This window comes from Pempheris klunzingeri, chromosome 10 (assembly GCF_042242105.1).
Source record: "Pempheris klunzingeri isolate RE-2024b chromosome 10, fPemKlu1.hap1, whole genome shotgun sequence".
Classification (NCBI taxonomy): Eukaryota; Metazoa; Chordata; class Actinopteri; order Acropomatiformes; family Pempheridae; genus Pempheris; species Pempheris klunzingeri.
In genome coordinates this window covers 10,242,767-10,263,126 of record NC_092021.1, presented here as the reverse complement: position 1 = coordinate 10,263,126, position 20,360 = coordinate 10,242,767, and the positions used below count along the sequence as shown (strand labels likewise).

Genomic DNA, 20,360 nt, shown 5'->3' with positions numbered 1-20,360 from the left:
AAAAGAAAAAAAGGTTTGTAGTGTGCTACAATGACAGCATCATATCCACATTTCATCATGTTAAGAGTCCCGGTGTTTTTATCTCATAGAGTCAACATTTAAAGTCACTGTCTGTCTTTTTTTAAAGGTTTTTTTGGTCCTTCATCCAGTGTACTCCAGCAGCTATACGTGCTGTGTGATCGGCGAGTGTACGCCAAAGCTCAGAGCAGCAGGGATCCAGTGGTGCGAGTTACCAGTGATAAAACAGCAGGACTCAAAAAAGGGGGGAAGAAAGCAGCACTAAGAGACAACCTACCCTTAAAGTCAGAAACCAGTGGTGGATGTTTTCATGCACTGTACCTTAGTTAGGGACCACCAACACCATTACAGTGCACCGTTACCATTTCTCTGTAGCAAACAAGTAGATTAACAAGTCTTTTCGTCACTTGTCATCTACAGTGACATGGTGCCAGTTGTCAGAGACCGAGGTTTGGTTGACTGGATGGATTCCATGAATGGCAGGTCACTCACAGTGAAGAGATTCACACGTTAGGTGCTCTTGAGATGTGGATTCTGTAGCTAAAGGTTTGTTTTAACCGTTTCACAAAAAAAATCATTTACTGATTTCCTTTGCGTTTTGTTCAATCTACTTGCCGGTGTGGGTGCAGTTAGAGTTGTATTTGTGGTGCGTGTAAGCTGCCTCGTCCCTGGCTCCACTTTCCTCTTAGCCCTCAGTGGCCCAGCTCGCTTATGAGGGGGTGGATGGGATGAGGTGGGAGAGCGGCCAGGGAGACGAATGTTGCGACGGCCGCTCCTCGTTACTCCATCAGAGCTCAGTGGTCAGGAGACCTCCGGGCTTGGTTCCATCCTCCGAGGCTGGCTGCTGACCCACAGGGCTGCGGGGCACAGGGGTGGAAGGATGGCAAAATTACTGCATCAGACAGGGACACTACTTTGCTGGTAAAGGCATTAAACACACACTTAGATGTTGACTGAAAAGTTATGAGCATGTTGGTCCTGAAAAGTCCTAAAAAAAATGTATCAGCGAAAGTAGACATTTGCCTGCCCGATCAGCAGGGGTCAGCATACTGCCAAGCTTGCTTTAAAAACAACCTCTGAGTGCTTTGGGTTCAAATCTCAAAGAGTTTTACCTGGCGGTGATGGTGTTACGTGTGTGAGCGAGGTGGGGGAGGGCTGGGGTGAGAGCTGCTCCCCCATCTGCAGGGAGAAGAGGGTTGACCTTAGCAGGGGGGTCAAGGTCGAGCAGGCCGTTAGTAAAGACGCCAGGAGGCTGCATTAGAGGGGGATGAGGGAGAAGGAAGGACGTCAGTTTCTACATAGCCTCTACATCTGCCCAAGTGAACAGCGACTATGCACGAGCATACGAGCGTCACCACTTTCAGGACACAAATTAAAACAGTTCAACACAAATGAAAACCATCTAAGACAATTCATAAGAACCTGGCGGAGCTAAGACAGACACATGCTGACGTAGAAGCCAGACAGACAGCTGAACAGGGGAAAAATGTGATACAAATACAAACACAGATACTGATCACTCACAGCAGATGCAGGGATGATCCAGCGAGGTGTGATGAGAGGTTTGGGCTGCTGCACCGGTGGAAGCTGGAAGACAAAGAAAAATGTCACACTCTCTTGACTCTTTACTTATGTATGAAGGCCCATTCACCCACGATTGTAAGAGAAACTGCAGTGAAAAAGAATTTTATTGAAGTAGAGTTGCTTTTAGAAGTATCTCTCTATTGAGGTAAACCCATATCATTTCTCTCAATATGTAAATGTCTACCTATATAATCATAATTGTTGTGAGTGTTTATCATCACTTCCATGGTTCAACAAACCCATTTATCGACCCCTTTTCAAGGTGGGATTGTTGCGCCGTTATTCCGCCTGGTGTCTGTAAAAGTTACTTATATGGAATCGGGAGGCTTTTTTGTTCTTCCTCAGAGCTGCAGTGGAGGTAGTAACAGAGCCGCATCAGCGTTTGTGTGAAAAGTGAGCCGACAGGACGGCACGCCACTAGATGCTGACGCTGCTGCGGACATTCTGTCTGAGATCAGAGTCTTCTTTGTGGCGATGCTGCATGATCTCTGTGTAAAAAGGGCTGACGAGGCTTGGCCAGGTTGAGTAAAATGCCACGTTTGGAAAGTAAATCTAGCAACTTAAATGAATAAATAAATAAAGCTGTTTCAGAGGGTTAAATAAATTAGATTTCAGACAAACTTTACAGCAGACAGTGGTTTGTTTGCTCGAGGATGGATCCTGCTAAACCAAACCCCCTCCAGATGAACAAGAAACTCTTCACTTGTATACGTGAATTCTGCCATGTTGATTTTACCTGAATGAACTCTCAGTTACTCTTGTGTTAATATGAACTATGGGAGCTCAGGGAGGTGGTGGCGATTTCCTGCCATCATTACCCAAGTTAAAGTGAAAACTGACTTTATAAACATTATCCTGAAACATAAATTCAAACTGATCGATAAAATTGATGTATCGCAATGCTCTAAGTGACATGTAGTTTTTTTTACATTTATTTGTATGTGTTTGCTGCAAATAAATAAGAAAGTCAGCGGTTTACTCCCTGCAATGGCCAATATTTCCTTCCTTGTGTTTTTGAGCGCGTCAATAAATCCTGTCCTTTTTCAAAGATGCTTACACAGATGAAAATACAAATGTGCAGGAGTTCTCCACATATGGCAGACTGAGACTTACCACAGGATTTGGATCCGTGAAATCGATCAGGTTGTCAGACAGTGGCGCGGGGCTTTGCTGTTCAACTTCCTCTGCTTTAACCTGCAGAATGACACAAACACACTTTACCACAAAATACAAACAAAGAAACTTGTACAAATTCTGTATTACACAATTTGTTCACATCGGGTTCAGCATGAACCATAAATCAAAGAGGAGCCATACAAGCAGCATGCAAACAGTGCATTTTTATTAACCAGAAACTCCATCAGGTTAAAGAGAGTGTTCCATTTGTATGACTACGAAAAACAAGAAGAAGAACAAGAACTACAAGAACAAGAACAAGTGCACACATAACACAAAATAAATTCAATGTCATGAAGTAAACCACTTTATATTCATTCATGGAAGTTATTTGCATAGTAACAAATGCACATGCATCATAATAAGTGATTTAATAATCATGTTACCTTTGGTGCCACGCCTTCGCCGGCAGACTCAGAGGGCATCTTGGGAACAGAGGGGTTTAAATCTTCAGCTATCCTTTCGGCACTGATATGAGGAGAGAAAGAGAAGAACTGAGCACAGAGAATTTCAGATTTCTGTTTAACTTGATAGAAAAATCCTCAAATAACATCAACAGAAGGCGTTTTAAGTTCCTAATCATTGAAATACAGCAGCATAAAAAAAACACATTTTCATTGCTAGATATAGTTACATTTCAATGAATCCCCTTATTATTGGAGTCCATTGTCCATTGCACAGCCCAAGGTGATGTCTTCATGTTTTTTTTACAACCAACAGTTCAAAACCTGATGGTATTACAGCGCATGATCTACAATATATTTACAGCGTTATTAAACAGAGAAAAGCTTGATCTATTCATTAGATTTTTTATCTAGTTCAATTATTGAGAGACAATCAAAATTGTTCTGTGATTGACCGATTGATTAATCCATTCATTTATTTCTACATTTTCCAGACCAAAGAAGCAAAGCTGCACGAGCACTACAAGCATTTACTGCATCGATGAGCCTGGGGCCATACAGCCTTTCGCAAACCGTCCAGGCAAGTGTATGTGTGCGTCTGTATTTTTGTGCTGTCCTACTGTAAACACTGATTGAGGAGGTACGCCAGCAGTATCCAGGCAGAACTTCAGTCATGTGACTCATCGCGCCCCAGATAAGCACAAACACAAACACACCGATGCACTGCTCAAACATGCCCACAGATGTCAGCAAAGACTGAAGAACAAGCAACACCTTTGTCTCCGATGGAGCTCTGTGAAATGATATTGTGTGTTTTTTATGTTCCGTTTGGGGGAGCACAGGCCTTTGTAAGGAGGAAACAGGAAATTGACAGATTGATGTGATTGACAGAAACGCAGGAAATATACCTGTAGGTGAGCTCTGTAATGTGGGTGTACCCCGGTTTTTACTCTCTAAACCCCATCTTCATACTTTTTCATACATAAACTGACTTCTTCCATCCTTCATCAGTTTTGTTTGTGAATGTGATCAGGTGTGTTTAAAGTTAGAGGTAGGGACTTATTTTCACTAAATGCATCATTTGACTTTGAGTTAGAAGACATTAGAAAAACAGATATAATGTCTGTGTGTCAGTCCTCTCAGAGGGATTAGGAATCTGAAGCTCCTCCGCTAATCTGCTCTCCCAGTTTCCCCCCTCTCTCTCCTGTTGTCGTTAAGCAGCCACAGTGGGAACAACAGAATTTACTAGGTACATAAATTACACACAAAATCATTTAGCACACACTGACCTGGCCCCTGCTGATGAGACCTGTGAGGCTGGCTTCAGCAGGTCCCATGAGTCTTGGATGTCAGGGCGGCTGCTAACAGACAGAGACGAGTTACTGCCCATTCGCCCGCTGCGCACCTTCAGCCTGGAGACAGACGGAACTGATTTCTGTTTTGTTCTAGTGATTTTGTGTGTCTACATAATGGGCATTTTCTGTATGAAATATTCAAGATGGAATCAAAACCATCTTATTACACTAAGTAAAATCTCTTCAGGGAAAGGAAAGAAGGTAACATTTTGAATGTTTTTTTAAAAAAAAAACTACATTATTTATTATATATTGTGACAAACATCATTTACCACATCTAATACAGCTCATTGTTCCCTTATCTTCCTGAGCCAGTGACCGCCTCTGACACTAGACTTCTGTGCAGCCATGCTTGTAAGGATGAGCTGCAGGTGATGTAATGTTGTGAACTATGCTAATAATCCTCATGAATATTCAAGTAGATAATCAGCTCTAACAGCAAGGAGCGCCGCGATTGGCTGACACAATGTGTTGACAGTTGGCGTGAGTCAGGAAGATGGAGGAGGAGGGAAAAGGCCCAGTTTCAAGACAATGGAGCACAAGTGACAATGGTTTTGCTCCAGTGACTGGCCGACTAAAATACTTGACATAGTTCAAGAAGGATTGACAGCATTAGCAGAAATGTTTTCAGTGTTTTCTTTGTAATTTAAAGAAATAAACATTTGTTTCCATAATTAGTTCATTTATTATAATTCTGTGTCTCCAACCTGTTTTTCTTTGTTAACTTATTATTACAGTGTGTGGTAATACCTGGCAGAAGCCTCCAGCAAGTTACAGTTTTTATCTCCAGCCATTACATGTTCGTCCAAAGAGCCCTGCAAAGAGGAACAGTGAGATGATGAGAGACGACTAGAGAGGTGGACAGAGAGAGGGATGAGGAACCAATACAGCCACACATCACTATCTCACTTGATAGGAGAAGAATATTACAACTATGGTATTCACATGGATGTCTACCACATTACTGATGCACTGCAGCTGTGGTGGTTTTATTCTGCTGCAGCACACACAAAAGGAGCCCACGCCGTTTGGGGAGACTCTTAACGGATAACTCTGCTATTTTTAAACTTGGGTCCCATTTTTACGTATTTTGGGTACAAAATGACAGTAGGTACAAAAGGTTTTGGAATTGGTCCAGTAGATCACCTCCGCCAGCAGCCAAGAATAGGCTGCAATGGCTGAAATGTAAATCCTTCAGGGGGATTGTGCCTGATCAAAGTGTGTTGACTAAGAGTGTGTGTTTTGGCCACTGACACATTACTCAGACTGTTATTCAAAGTGTCTGACACATTACAGAAAAGATCCCTGCAGAGACAGGCCTGTAAGATCTATTTTGTTTAACCAGAAAGAGCTGTTATATTGCTCTCTTCAAAGCCACCAGGCTCCACGGACAAAAACAGTAATTTTACCTCAACAGAACACAAGAGTGGCTGGTCTAATGCTGCCTCAATCAGTTAGTTTATGTGCTTTACAAATGTTGTGTTTGACCCAAACTAACCCTTTAAAAACACCAAACTCAAACAACAACACAAGCAAACTAACTTGTCAAGACAGCCGTACACCAGCAGCTCTGTGTACAAAGACTGCTTTTATCAGTTTTATTATTATTTTGTGGGGTCTGTTCCTCACCTTGATAGCAGCTGCTTCGGCTTGTGCTTTCAGGATGTTACTCTTCATATCCTCTGGGGTACGCAGTGGAGTGACAACTGGACTACTGCCCGTACTGCTCAGACCACACTTCTCTGTCAGCTTTACCACATCGTCCTGTTGGTGCAGGGTCAGATGGGGCACAAACATCCCGTATAAAAAAGCAAACAAAAAACAAACAGGGTTATTACCTCTATATTTTTGTGGTTCCATATAAAAAGTAGAAAACGATCAGAAATACGATACGAACAAACACCCACCTGATTGTTCATGGCCATATTGACATTAACATTGACGTTGACGTTATTTCTTGGAGTAGCAGGAAGTGGACTGCTCTCCAACGCCAGCTGCTTGAGACGAGATGATGCATCTGGAGAGACATAATGTTTAACTTACAAACACACACATAAAACACTATTATTTCACTGGACACACATTAAACAGTTTTCTGCTTATTGAAAAAAAGAAGCTTTATACCAAAAATGTATGTATTCGGATGTAACATCTTCTTAATCACCAACATTTTGCTTAGTCAGTGTTATTTAGTTGCATATGTGTAGAATATAACATTCATTCTGTTCCATCTTTTCGCCGTGCAGCAAAGCAGCTGGCAGGGACATTTCCTCTGTGCCAGTGCACCGCGACCAGCTCTGGGGTCAGCTTGGAGAGGCCTGGATGAAGGTCATGGGTTTCGGCCGTGAGCTTTACACCACCTCACCCAGACCTCGCCACTTCCCAGAGCCGTAGACTGGAGTGTTTGATGTGCCCTCTCTGTGTGCGGGAAGGGACGGGGCTCCGTGCTCCAGAACGACCATAAACTGGGTCTGGCTGCCCAGTTTGGGTGAGTGCACCCAGGACGGCTCACGTACAAGACATCAGGGGCCTGTCATGAAGCTGGCAACTGACTGGACAACCAAGTCTTCCAAATTGAAACATTCCAATCCTAATTTAAGTTATACTGAAGAACTTTTACTAAAAGTTTGACAGTAAACTTGTTGAGTACGTTTGTGAGGTTAAATATTTTCTAATTTCCAAGTCCAGCAACAGAATTTTCTTCATCGTCTCTGAATTTGCAGTGTGCTTGCTGGGTTTTCTGCAAGTCTCACCAGTGAGGCTGACAGGCTCTTCCCCACTGACACTGGGGATAGCATAGGCGTTGCTCGGTCCCGCCTCGTCTCTAGCTGTCACTGTGGGGACGACAGGAGCCCTGAGGACATCATCAATGCACGTCTCCATCAGGTCAGCAACCATGGGCATACTAGAGACAGACATAAAACAGAAAAGGAGCATATAAAAGAAGTGGCTGAAACAAGTTCGGGGTTTATAAACAATTAAGTTTAAATATGGGCACAAACAGAGAACAATAGAGAATATAATTCAGGATTATACAGCTGTATCTTACCTGTAGCATCCATTACATATGAATGAATTCTCCAAAGATGGCAAAACTGGCCCAAGATGACATATGAGGAGACATTTTATAATAACTTCCCAGAACAAATAAAAACAAAGAAAATGACACAGAATGTCCCTGTAGGCCACTGCATTTTGAAAAATATGTAAAAAAAGAAGATTTATACTTGTATGTAAAATAAATACAGTTGAAACCAGAAGTTTACATACACTGTATAAAAAGACACATAACCTTTTATTTCTCACTGTCTGATATTAAATCACACTAAACTTTTCTTGTTTTAGGTCAGTTAGGATTACCAAAATTATTTCTATTTGCTAAATGCCAGAATAATGAATAATTACTTTCTTCAAAGTCAGAAGTTTACATACACTAAGATTACTATGCGTTGAAACAATTTGGGAAAGCCCAGATGATGATCTGGAAGGTTAATTGACAACATCTGAGTTAATTGGAGGCACACCTGTGGATGTATTTTAAGGCACACCTCAAACACACTGGTTCCTTGTGTGACATCATGGGAAAATCAAAAGAAATCAGCCAAGATATCAGAAAGAGAATTGTCGACCTCCACAACACTGGTTCATCCTTGGGTACAATTTCCAGATGCCTGAAGGTGCCACGTTCATCTGTTCAAACAATTGTACGCAAGTATAAACACCATGGGAATGTCCAGCCATCATACCGCTCAGGAAGGAGACGGGTTCTGTGTCCCAGAGATGAACGTTTTTTGGTATGAAATGTGCGTATCAACCCCAGAACAAAAGCAAAGGACCTTGTGAAGATGCTGGCTGAAGCTGGTGAGAGAGTGTCATCGTCCACAGTGAAACGAGTCCTGTACCGACATGGGCTGAAAGGCCGCTCAGCGAGGAAGAAGCCATTACTCCGGAAGCAACATAAAAAAGCCAGATTACAGTTTGCAAATGCACACCGGGACAAAGACCTTAATTTTTGGAGACATATCCTGTGGTCTGATGAAACTAAAATGGAACTGTTTGGCCATAATAACCATCGTTACATTTGGAGGAAAAAGGGGGAAGCTTGGAAGCCTGAGAACACCATCCCAACTGTGAAGTACAGGGGTGGCAGCATCATACTGTGGGGGTGTTTTGCTGCAGGAGGGACTGGCGCACTTAACAAAATAGATGGCACCATGAGGAAAGAACATTATGTGGAAATATTGAAGCAACATCTCAAGACAGCCAGGAAGTTAAAGCTTGGGCGCAAATGGGTCTTTCAAATAGACAATGACCCTAAGCATACCGCCAAATTAGTTAAAAGTGGCTTAAGGACAACAAAGTCAATGTTTTGGAGTGGCCATCACAAAGCCCTGATCTAAATCCCATAGATAATTTGTGGGCAGAGCTGAAAAGGCGTGTGCGAGCAAGGCAGCCTACAAACCTGACTCTGTTACACCAGTTCTGTCAGGAGAAATGGGACAAAATTCCAGCAAACTATTGTGAGAAGCTTGTGGAAGGATACCGACCCAAGTCATACAGTTTAAAGGCAATGCTACCAAATACTAAGGAAATGTATGTAAACTTCTGACTTTGAAGAAAGTAATAAAAAATTCTCTAATAAATTCTCTCTCTCATTATTCTGGCATTTAGCAAATAGAAATAATTTTGGTAATCCTAACTGACCTAACACAAGAAAAGTTTAGTGTGATTTAATGTCAGACAGTGAGAAAAAAAAGATTGTGTGTCTTTTTATACAGTGTATGTAAACTTCTGGTTTCAACGGTACATCTGCACCCACTGATAAAGCCTCTGGCAAAAGCAAATCAAACCGGTTCATAGGTGCATTGGTTCATCAAATGGGTTTAGCAAGTAGTCACACATCCATGGTGCTTAGAATAAAAAAGAAATGATTATCTGGAATTTAAAAAAGAGTAGTTACTGTAGTTTCTACCAGGGAGAAGTGGGAGCTGTGTCGATAGAGACGAGCACTAAAAATAAATAACACTGCCCAAAAGGTCCTCAAGAGGTAAAGACTCAGCCCCTGGAAATTGTTCTTCAAAACGAGCAATAACTTTTGCAGGAAATAACACAGTGTAATATCCTCAGAATTTGAAGTGACCTGAAGCAAAACATTTGAAACATGGATTTTGGTAGAGGCTCTTCCAGCAGCCCTGTAATTACCTCATATTTCTGTAGCCTGAAGACACAGTGAAACATAAGAGTGCACTGGATATTACTAGATACCGCCTGGAGAAAACAGGAGCTAAACACACACACACACAAAGATGTGAGGAAAAGTACAAAAGCTTTGCATGTGGTCTCACGATTCAAATGTATAGAGACACTCCCACATTTTGAGCAATCAATGAAGAAAAGAGTGAGGATGTATCCAACCCTCACGCCAGCAATAAACACAAAAATAAGACAGGAAGGGGAAAAAAAGCACAGATACACACACCAAGGTCGTACAGTCTCCAGCCGACCAAACAAACAGCCATTAGGTACTCCATTGTACTCCGTCTATGTATTTTTTTTTTATATTGACAGATTTCATTAGGTGATCTTTTCCAACTATCCCAGGGTTTAAGACATCAAAGTAGCAACCATTATCGCTTCATGTTCAATCCTAAAAGTCATCTGGTGCATAGATTTCCTTTGTTACTGTGCTTTTTGGTCAACAGTGACAGCACTTTACAATCTTAACAACCTGAATGACAGTAAAAGAAGATACAAAATCTGCACTGAACAAGAGCCCTGGTAATTCAGCTCTACCAGTGGAGATAGTAAAGTGTGATCAAAGTAACAACGTGATCAAACACACAAAAAAGATGGCTACATAAAGCCACACACTCTTCTGTGTCAACAGTAATCCTGTTTTTATTCTCTGAAATGATTTTCAACATACAGTTTTGAAAGACATACATCCTTTGGTCACAGTCATGCTGTAAACTTTTTTCTAAGCAATAATTATAAAAAAAAATATCATATTTTATTAAATCATCTTCATTGGTTGGGCTGTGCAAGAGGTCGGTGTACAGTGGTGTAGTTGAGGTGTAGGTCAGTGATGATCAACTTTTTCACACTACTTTGTAAATGATCAGCAAAACCCACAATTACCTTGATAGTGGGGTCATTTTTTTTAACAACCCTCCCATCTGTGCTTACACCACTGTAGTTGTGCTCACAAAACAAACAGGTTAAGTGTACTAAAAAGTTCCATTCAATTTTGATTCATTTAATTAGTTTAACAGAATTATGCTTGTTTGCTGTCTTGCAAAAAGTTGGATGAGCAGATCAGTATAAATCTAATTTCAGAGTATAGAGTCCAGGATATGTTCAGGCCAGCTTAAAGGTTTTACCTCGATCAACTCCCAAACGTTTTGTACCAACCAGTCATTTTGAACCCACAATATTTCAAAATGGGGTTTCAAAATACCAAACATACCAAGAGACAAAAATGCTTCTTTTCAACATTTCTAAAATGTGTGTGACTCACATGAAACAATGTTCCAATATAATTAATTTATAAAATATATTATAAAATACAAAAAACTTTTTTGAATGCACCTTTGGCAGAACGAAAGTAATCTCCTTCTTCAGTTTAATCATTTAAAAAGGTACTGACCTTCTTATCCAACTACCTTTTAAAGCAGAGCAGCAGATCAATAAAATGTGCAGAGCAGATTAAATACAATAGAAAAAAAATTATATTTACTCATATAGAAATCATTTGATGGAATTCAAAACTTAATTAATACAGCATATAATGTTATAGAAAAAAACAAAACTTTGTTTTTCAGAGAACAGCAATGTGAGCAGAAGAGGACTTAGTTAAACCCCCCAGGAACTTATTGTTTCCTCGCAGAGTCGAGAGTGGAGTTGGATTCCTAAGCCTCACATTGATACCATCTCTCCTCTGCCTGCCAGTTTCACCATGAAGTTAAGAGCGAAGGACAGAGGAAGGAAGAGACAGAGCGAGAGAGGCAAAGAAAATCTAGAGGGTAGTGAAATGGGGAAAAATGAAAGACGACAGTGGGTAAAAGAAGCAAAGAGGATAAGTTTAGGTTAAGTGGTGGTCACTGGAGCAGGGGTCGGGAAAAGTGGAAAGAAATGCAGGGATTTGCTGAAAGACTGAGAGGAAAATGGCGGTATCAAGTGGGATGGCAGTGTGATGGCAAGCTCGGAGAGGTGTCAGCCTGTGATGGTTGTTACCAGACTGAATATGTGATACTTTGAGCAGTTTGTGATGAGGAATGTTTCAGTTAATCAGGCATGTTTGCATTCACACAAAATGTGTCCCTCCATGTGGTACAGTCACTGCCACAAATACCAGAAGTTTTTCATGGGCGAGTCACTGCCGAGCCATTCCCATTTATTAGTGTGCGGTCCAATTCATTTCAGTAAAGGTGAGACCGTTGTCAGATGCTTGGATCTGTCCAACTGGATGGAGGATGGAGGGGAGAGGAGACCTGGGAAGAACAGGGTGGACGAATAAGAGAAGGGGAAAGGCACAAACAGAAGGGGGATGTAAAGAGATGGGGAGTGAGTAAGAGTGTAGGGAGGTAAACTAGAAGTGAGACTGGAGGTGGAGGGGAAGGGAAGCATTCAATGGAAACAGGAGCGTAGAGGAGAGACTGTATGCAAATGAGTGAAACAAGATAGGTAACAGGTAGTTCAACAGGTGTATAAAGAAAAATAGAGACCGCGGTGGAGGAGCAGAAAGAGAGCAGCAGGGGAGAATGTGAGGCAGCTAATAACATGCGTCTGAAAGAGAGAGAGCTTAATTCCCTTAACGTAACTCACTGTATGTGGCTTGACATGCAGTCTAACTCTGTCGTCTGTCGCTGCATGTATGAGAAACAGGATTTTCTACATCATGCGCAATTTTATTTTGTCGTGAGACATCATTTGTTAATTTTAAATCACAGCCTGCAGGAGAAATCATGCTGCTGATAATAACAAATAAGTTATTTTAGTGGACATTAAACAGTATGAAGGAGAAAAGAAAAGTGCACTCAGTAGAGTGCAGATCTCTTCTACGCCTAACCATGACCTAACCTAAACCTTGAGCCACTGTAAGCTTTAAGAGGTATTTATTCAATGTTTTAATCCTCCTGACAAGTTTGTAATTGTAGACTCAAACAACTTCCAACTTACAGCCAAGATGGCAGCGAGGATAACGGGGAATTTATTCATGTCAGACATGCGCTACTTCAGTGACATAACATATCAGGTATGGAATTAATCTGCAGATGCTCCAGTTCAAAATGTGATCGAACTTTTTTATGGATATTAGTTTTTGAGCCACAACAAAAGGCCAAAACGTGGCCTGAACAGACTAGGGAAGGCCTATTTTTAGCCAAGCCGAAAGCCTTCTGCTCTGTGATTTCAAACTGAAGTAATTGTTGATGAGGAGTGACGAGTCAGGCAGTCAATGGTGATATAAAACAGTCAGTAAAGTAGGTTTTTAAAAAATTGTGAATCACTGCAACCATGGTAGGTCATTCTGCATACAGGCATTAATGTGCACAAAAAGTATTACAGTAATTGGTCCAGTAGTTTGAGAGATTAGCTGCGTACAGACAGATACACACACACACACACGACCAAACACTATCCCTCCTGGCTTATGCCTAGTGGAGATAATAAATAATTAGGTGTTCATGGTCGTGATAAGGACGGCAGTGTCAGGATACTGAATAAGCCATGCAACTTATGGTACATTGCCTTTGCTACACTGTACACTAGTGTGCATTTAAGTGTGCTGTGACATGAACACTTGAGTTAAGTGAAGTGGACTGGATGTCTCTGGAGCATCAGTGACCTGGCTTTGCACCTCTAGCTGCTGAGGTCTGATGGCTTATGTCAAGTCTGTGTTTATATATTCAGTGCTGGCGGCCCCGAGCCGGAAGCTTTTATTCATGATGACAACTCCACTGGGAGCATAAGAGGCAAGGGAGCATACAGTTTCCCACTGTCACAGTAAAACACCGACTTGATGATCTTTGACTAGATCAACAGCAGATGAACTTCCTCTGACCTTTCCTGTTTTCCATACTCTCTAGTTAGAATAAAATGGCACTGATCTAAAGGTTATCTGTTGTCACTTACGATAATGTTGCAGAGTAACAGAGTAGCTTACGGGAATGAGAGGCAAGGGTCAGAGAGAGCGAGAGCAACAGATACAGACACAGCACTACATGACATCCTACAACAGGGAGCGAGAATACAACTGTTTAACACAGTAGGTGAACAATACTAACGTACACGGACATTACATAAAACATGGCATTTTAATTTATGAAATTGAACATTTTAAAAATTCATAATTGTTCAATTAGCAACGATATTGGTTTTCACCTACTGAAAATGTAGTGCAGTCTTACTAGGCTCTTATCACTGTATAATTTGGATTATATTGTCAGCATTAGGGAATCATATAAATGTAAATGTGTGTGGAACAGGCTTAAGCATCAACAGTATTTATTCTCTTTTGGAGTTGGAAAATGGCAGAGAAATAGAGGAGATTGATTAGCACTACATACAAAATCAACAGTGACAGTACTAAAAGCAAGGGAAGAAGGCGTGGGAGGAGGTAGGGAAGAGCACCGGGGATTAGTCTGAAGGAGGAGTGATCAAGCAATGTTATAAACTGTTGCCATGTGGTGAAGCATAAACAGTAACTTTGGTAATCTGAGTAATATCTTGTGCTGGTAAAATACACATGAACTTGCAGTACTTGTGTCAGTGTTGGTACGCATGTTATTATTTTTTTATTTATTTTTTAATCATTAGTGAGTTTTAGCAACATTGCTTTGAGAACTGCCAGAGAGGAATGTGGGCTTGTGCTTGGTGGGTCTTCACAAAACAAAAACAGTAGCTCTTATGGTTTAACTGCTAACAGTGATTGGGTCAAAACTGATCACTATGAGTGGACGATAATTATAACCCGATTCTGATTCAACCCGTGCCCGTGCGCATTCGGTTTCTGTCTCCATCACTAACAGCCATGACTATTTGCCGTTGTTTGAGTAGACTACAAAGGTCGCCTGAGGAACACCAAGGTTCACTGCTGTATCTTGTTAAGTCGTTTTTGGCAGCTTTGTCTTAAGCTTTGAGGAGACAACATTTTTCACTTAAGAGAAAATGACTCTCTTTGACATGTCTTTGGGTCTCATGTAGGCAGCCTGACAGGTTACCACTATGCAGAGGATCATGGGAGTGAATTAAAAAGAAAAAAGTAAAAGAATTACTGTTGTTTTAAAAGGTTTTTCTATTTGTTGTCGTGTATGAAAAGACCCTCAATAAACACTGTAAGCAGACTACTTGATTACTATAAGCGAATTATTTAAACAGCATTTGAACAGGAATAAGCTTTTTAATCCATACGAACAGTTCATCACTGTAAATGTGATCACTATAAGCAGTTTCCACTTTCCTAGTAATAAGATTCTGCAACCTTTAGGATTTACTGTTTACCCTTTGGGCAACAAAGTCTGAACGAGGAGGATACAGCATAATTAGTGTGACAGGACATCACTCTGTCTATGCCCTATCCAAGGTCATGTCTGTGCATCCTGTTTTTTAGGATAATAAAAAAAAATAAAGGGGGCCTCTGCTGTACAGAAATGACAGGCAACCCTCTTATTACAACTGACCAGAAATGTACTTTTCTAGAAAGAGTCTGAGCTGTAAATCTGAATGAGCTTTGTTAACCAGAAGCCAGAGTAGTCTCATCGGGAAATAAGAGTGCTTACTTTACACTGGAAAAAGGCATGTGATCAAGTAATGTTTTCTGTCTGACTCACCACTAAAAAACTGCATTTTTCTTTGGTAAGTCATTTGCATTGCTAATTATGTTGGCTATAAGCTGAATGGCAAACTTTCACTCATCCTCAAATACTATTATAAAATCTTTAAAAAAAGGGTAGAGATGCAGGTGGTTCAAGGGATGCACAGTATGACATTAGATGACTGAAAGTAAAGACACCTACACACTAGAATGCACCAAAGGACAGAAAAGATCCAAAGCTGAAATCATATCACATCACTGATTCATGATGCCAAACACAAGACCCTCGAACAGCACCCAAAATCATCACGTCATTTCCTGCACCGATTAGACATTGGCATTTCATGCTGATCAAAAGTGGACAGACAGCAAATCACAGGAGACAAGTCCATTGCAAGAAAACCCATTTCCAAAGCCCAAATCAGAAAGCCTCGCCACTGAACAGCGGTTGATTAGTTAAAGCCAGAGCAATGGCAAGGTTCAGTGTCTGATCGTACCTACCTGGCCTGCCTCCAGACAAGACCAGTTAATCCTCAGTACATGTTAATACTGGAACACACAGGGGAACACGTTTACAATAATGTTATGGTGCATACATATTTGTATGCATATTTTGCATTTGTAATTTGCTTGGTCATTCTCACACGCGCGCACACACACACACACACACACACAATAGATTGAGGGGGAAAAGAAAATACAGCATAACAGAGGTAACATTGAGCCATGACACAAGAAACTACAAAAACAACAATAGAAAAGGTAATATAGGAGGCACTGAGAAAAAGTCTGTAAGGATTAATTTGATACATTAAAACTATGCAAGTACTCAGCTGAGTATTTCTCTGTGTATATTCAGCTGCCTACAGCCTATCTCCTGACTACACACATGCATGCAGACACACAAGTAAGTCCTTCCTCTAGGCCATCATGTTTCTGAGAAGACCTCCACGAACTCATTACAGGTATATTAGCAGTTAGCATCTCTTGCAGTCCCAAAACAGAGCGGGAACCTGAAAACAGGGAAATGGAACAGCAGAGCATGGAGGAGCCCTGCAGACACAAATAGAAAAATGCACAAAAATACTCTCTGTGCCTTCCTCCCTCTTTCTTTCCTGCCCTCTCTGGTCGCAGCAAGACAGGGTCAGTGGATAAGCCGCGTTAAGCCACTCTCGTGGCATTAGACCGTGAAAAACACACCTAGATATCCACTCACTTCTTTCAGCCTGAACCTTTCCTAACCTAGCCTCGTTTCTCTCATCAGTGAGCACTGAGCTGTCGTAACCTGCCACTGGCAAAAATGAAGTGGCATTTAACTTAAAAATATCCATCCATCCATTTTCTACAGCATTTACTCCCTTAAGAGCTACAGGGGGCTGGAGCTTATTCAACAAATACTTGGTGAAAGGTGAGCAAAAAAAAGATAAAATAGAATATGCAGATGTTAAAAAAACAAAAAAAAAAACAGACTGAACCAGGTGGAAAACACAAATTATCCAGGTACCAACCTCCTTTTTTCTCCTCCAGGACTCCTAGGTAGAGCCTCAATTTCCATTGGTCCACAGGCAGAAGCTGCTACTGGGTTAACCACAGGCACACCTGACCAGGCACCTCTACCTGAAGAGATCTGAAGGGGGAGAGAAACAGTGAAAATATATATTAGAGAGTAAGGATGATACAGAGATGAGAACAAATCAGTGAAAAGGGAGAGCCTTGGAGGAGTCCTACACCCATTGAACACATGTAGAATATTGACAGAAAAGCTCTGGCAAACCACTCAGGAAGTGAAAGAAGGCCTTGGCTCAAGCTGTGCTCAGAACTGTGGAGAACTGCTCATGTGGACTGCTAATATCGTGGAAGAAAAAAAACTTCTGAACCCCCCCCCGTCATGTCTTCTGTTGAGGAGGCCCTGTCATATTTCCTTGTATAATGGAGAAGGGATTAAAATACACACAATTTTGCTCCTCACCTTGTCTTTGTTGGAGCTGACTCCGTTGCCTGAGGAAAACACCCTGAGCAAAGAAAGAAATTGAGATTTTAGTTTACAATTCATAAACACCATTAAATAACTCTTACTGTACGCTCATTCGTGCTGTAAATAACTGAACTGATTTTCATTGTCGTCTGAGCACTTAAAAACACGCTTAAGACACTTAAGAAATCAACCTGCACTGTCACAGAGTAAGTCTGTCCAATGAGGTGTGATGAAAAGTAACTTTTAGCATCACAATGCTTTGAGTCAGCTGGTCCCATGACAGCTTGAAACTACCGACATCACTTCTTTAGCCCACACACATAACAATACCTAACCCTCACACCCTATAACAAAAGACTACCTCTGTAACAAGATTATAGTGAAGGCTTATTGTGGAACTGAATGAAGTAAGAGTGTGTGTGTGGGTGTGTGTGTGAGTCACAGCACTTCATGCAACAGTACTTGATAACTAAAGACATATCTGTATGATATACAGTATAATGAAGTCATTGTAGTGCGAGCTTTTCTGTTCTTCTTATCTATCACAAATGACACAATGTAAGCAGGATTACACAGCAGTGGTGCTACCGCAGTCAATAAAATGATAGCATTTGTACACAAGTCATCTGATGTGGATGTGATCTTCCTAAAGTTCAACCTGTACAACAAGGAGAGGATTGATAAAGTAATTTAATCAAGCAATTCCACAATCACATTGTTTAAATATCAGCGTACTCACTCTTGGTGATGGAACTGTCCTGTAAAAACACAAAGAACAGACCGTTGGTATTTTGTTCAGACAGATTCAAAAATATCAGCACATACATCATGCAAGATGTGCGTGTTGTCTTCACCTCTGCTCTGCATGGTTCTTCGCGAGTAACGTCGACTGGGCCTTCTCTCAAAGGAGGCTGACCGCCTTGCTTTATTGGCCTTGGTTGTCTGATACTCTGTCTTTCCACTGGTCATGAAAAAGCATACAAACAAAAACGTATTTCACAATTACAAGGACGTCTGTTTGTTCCCAGACTCTGAGTCATAGTCACCCTGACCATTGGAGGCCAAACCATCAAATAGAAAAGAGAACTTTTCCTAATGATTCTTGGATGAATCTCATTGTCCCAAAAACAAAAAGGCACAGTGATGACCCCTGCTGAACTCCAGACCCATCCAAACGATAATCTTCTATTAACAACAAACCCTGTAACCTCTGTGTTAAACCAACATTACTGCCAATGCTTATCCAACTGGGTAATGTTTAAACACACACAGAAGGGAACTAGCTGGCTACTGCGGAATGTGGACACTGAGTGCTTGTCATGTGCCACTGCAAGTATCTGTGTGTACACACGTGGGGTTTTTCATATGTACAGAGAAAGATACTGTGCGTCAATCGAGGATTATCTGTTTCTGTACCATGTGTTTGAATGCACGAACAGACACACACTATAAATATTTAGCACTTAACTCATCAGCCCAAAGTCTTATATCAAAGAGAGAACACCTACATGTGATCCCCACACCAATTTCGAGAACAGGACAGTTTTGTTTTTACTTTGACATCAGTTTTTCTGTTGATCTGTGGTTGGAGAAAATCTAAATTTCATCTGTTCTGATTTAATGTTGTTAAAGAATAAAACATGAACATATCTATAGGGGAGCGACTACGTTTTATAGGCACTGTAAACGCGCTTACTTGTACAGCACTGAAAATGGGAAGATGTTGTGCTGCAAGGCTAAACATTACTCAGTAACTCCCATTCCCAGCAGAAGTCTGTGTTGTTACTGATGCCATGGACTTTACATCGAGAGTTTTGTGAATCTAAAACTGCCAGAGAACTTTAAGCCCTGCATATTTTGTACAAAAGGATATTGCAATTCAAAAGCATCCTCGACCTTTTGATTAGACAGTTACCTGTATCTGAAGCGTGATCCCATGCGTATGAATCCAGAGCGCGCAGAGCTCTTCTGTACCGGCCCTCTCAGCCTAAAGAAAGCGTGGTGTTCCACGGCACACTTCCACAGGTGCTTACAGGCCTTGGGGTGGTCCATCCTGAAGACAAAGGTGTGCTCCTGTTCTTTGCCCTGTGGACGATTTGGTGCAAGGTCAGATTTGGGTGAGAGACAAGAGGAGAGAACAGAGGAGACAATAAGTTCTCAGTATGGTGACATATATACAACAAGTACTTCACATGGCAGACATCTCCAGTCAAGAGCGCAGTGTTCGTTCCATGCTTCACCCACCAGTTATACAAGAGCAGATTCAATACTTAAGAGTCAGCAGAAACTTCAGTCCTAGCCAGCATATTTCACATATTAATGAACAAAGCTAATGTGCTACCTCTTGCTTGTGGAAGTAGACTAATATATGAAGAATGAATGGCTGCACTATAGTGTGCAGATGCTGCCTCATTAATCTAATTTCTCATTTCAGTCTAGATGAAAGCCTTCCTGGCACCACAGCCAGTTACAAAACTCGCACTGGAACTGTTCCAGTGTCAGTCAGATTCTTTGCAATTCTTCGCTGTGTTTCAGTCTTTTCATTGGTTTTCAGGTGCATTTTTGGTTTTCCACATACACAACAAATCACAGGTATTAGGCTCAAAAAGGACCTCTGGCTATCTGCAAGTCAAATGAAACCTCACAAACCGTTAACAAAAATGAAACTGACAAACCAAGATCTATAAAGAGCACCATGTCCACAAAGCACAAACAGTTTTCTGATGCACAGGCTCCAATCTATTCAAAGTCGATGTGAAATGCTTGCATCTCTGACCCACCGAAGCCCAAACTGGAGAAACTCTAATTAAAAACTGGCACATTTAGATGCATTCAATTGTGTGTATATAAGCCCTTCAATATAGCAGCAACAAGAATGGCTGCCTCCAGGTCAGAATGCTTTTCAAGGTCTTACTTTGCAGAGCCACAGTTAAACACACAATGTAGCATGTGTTACTCATCCAAGGTCCTGTCAAGCCCTTTTAGGTCTGATGATAATTGTGCACAGACCTGAGACCTGTAGTAATTGATTGGAA

General features: G+C 41.2%; 1 protein-coding gene across 3 annotated transcripts in view; it reads right to left on the bottom strand.

Annotated features, from left to right (window-relative positions):
• Positions 1–722: 722 nt before the first annotated feature.
• epb41l5 (erythrocyte membrane protein band 4.1 like 5) overlaps positions 723–20,360 on the bottom strand; it is a 37,105-nt gene continuing 17,467 nt past the window's right edge. Inside the window, exons 12-26 of one of the 3 annotated variants that reach the window (XM_070838067.1) lie at positions 19,241–19,410; positions 18,180–18,286; positions 18,065–18,083; positions 17,320–17,362; positions 16,859–16,977; positions 7,291–7,442; positions 6,445–6,575; positions 6,167–6,301; positions 5,288–5,352; positions 4,472–4,594; positions 3,165–3,246; positions 2,716–2,796; positions 1,543–1,605; positions 1,131–1,270; positions 723–875 (exon numbers count right to left, since the gene is read on the bottom strand). In XM_070838067.1, the coding sequence (XP_070694168.1) occupies positions 806–875; positions 1,131–1,270; positions 1,543–1,605; positions 2,716–2,796; positions 3,165–3,246; positions 4,472–4,594; positions 5,288–5,352; positions 6,167–6,301; positions 6,445–6,575; positions 7,291–7,442; positions 16,859–16,977; positions 17,320–17,362; positions 18,065–18,083; positions 18,180–18,286; positions 19,241–19,410 (1,500 nt within the window). In that variant the 3' untranslated portion in view covers positions 723–805. The remainder of the gene's footprint in view (positions 876–1,130; positions 1,271–1,542; positions 1,606–2,715; positions 2,797–3,164; positions 3,247–4,471; positions 4,595–5,287; positions 5,353–6,166; positions 6,302–6,444; positions 6,576–7,290; positions 7,443–16,858; positions 16,978–17,319; positions 17,363–18,064; positions 18,084–18,179; positions 18,287–19,240; positions 19,411–20,360) is intronic. The other 2 variants (XM_070838069.1, XM_070838068.1) reach the window with 2 other exon arrangements.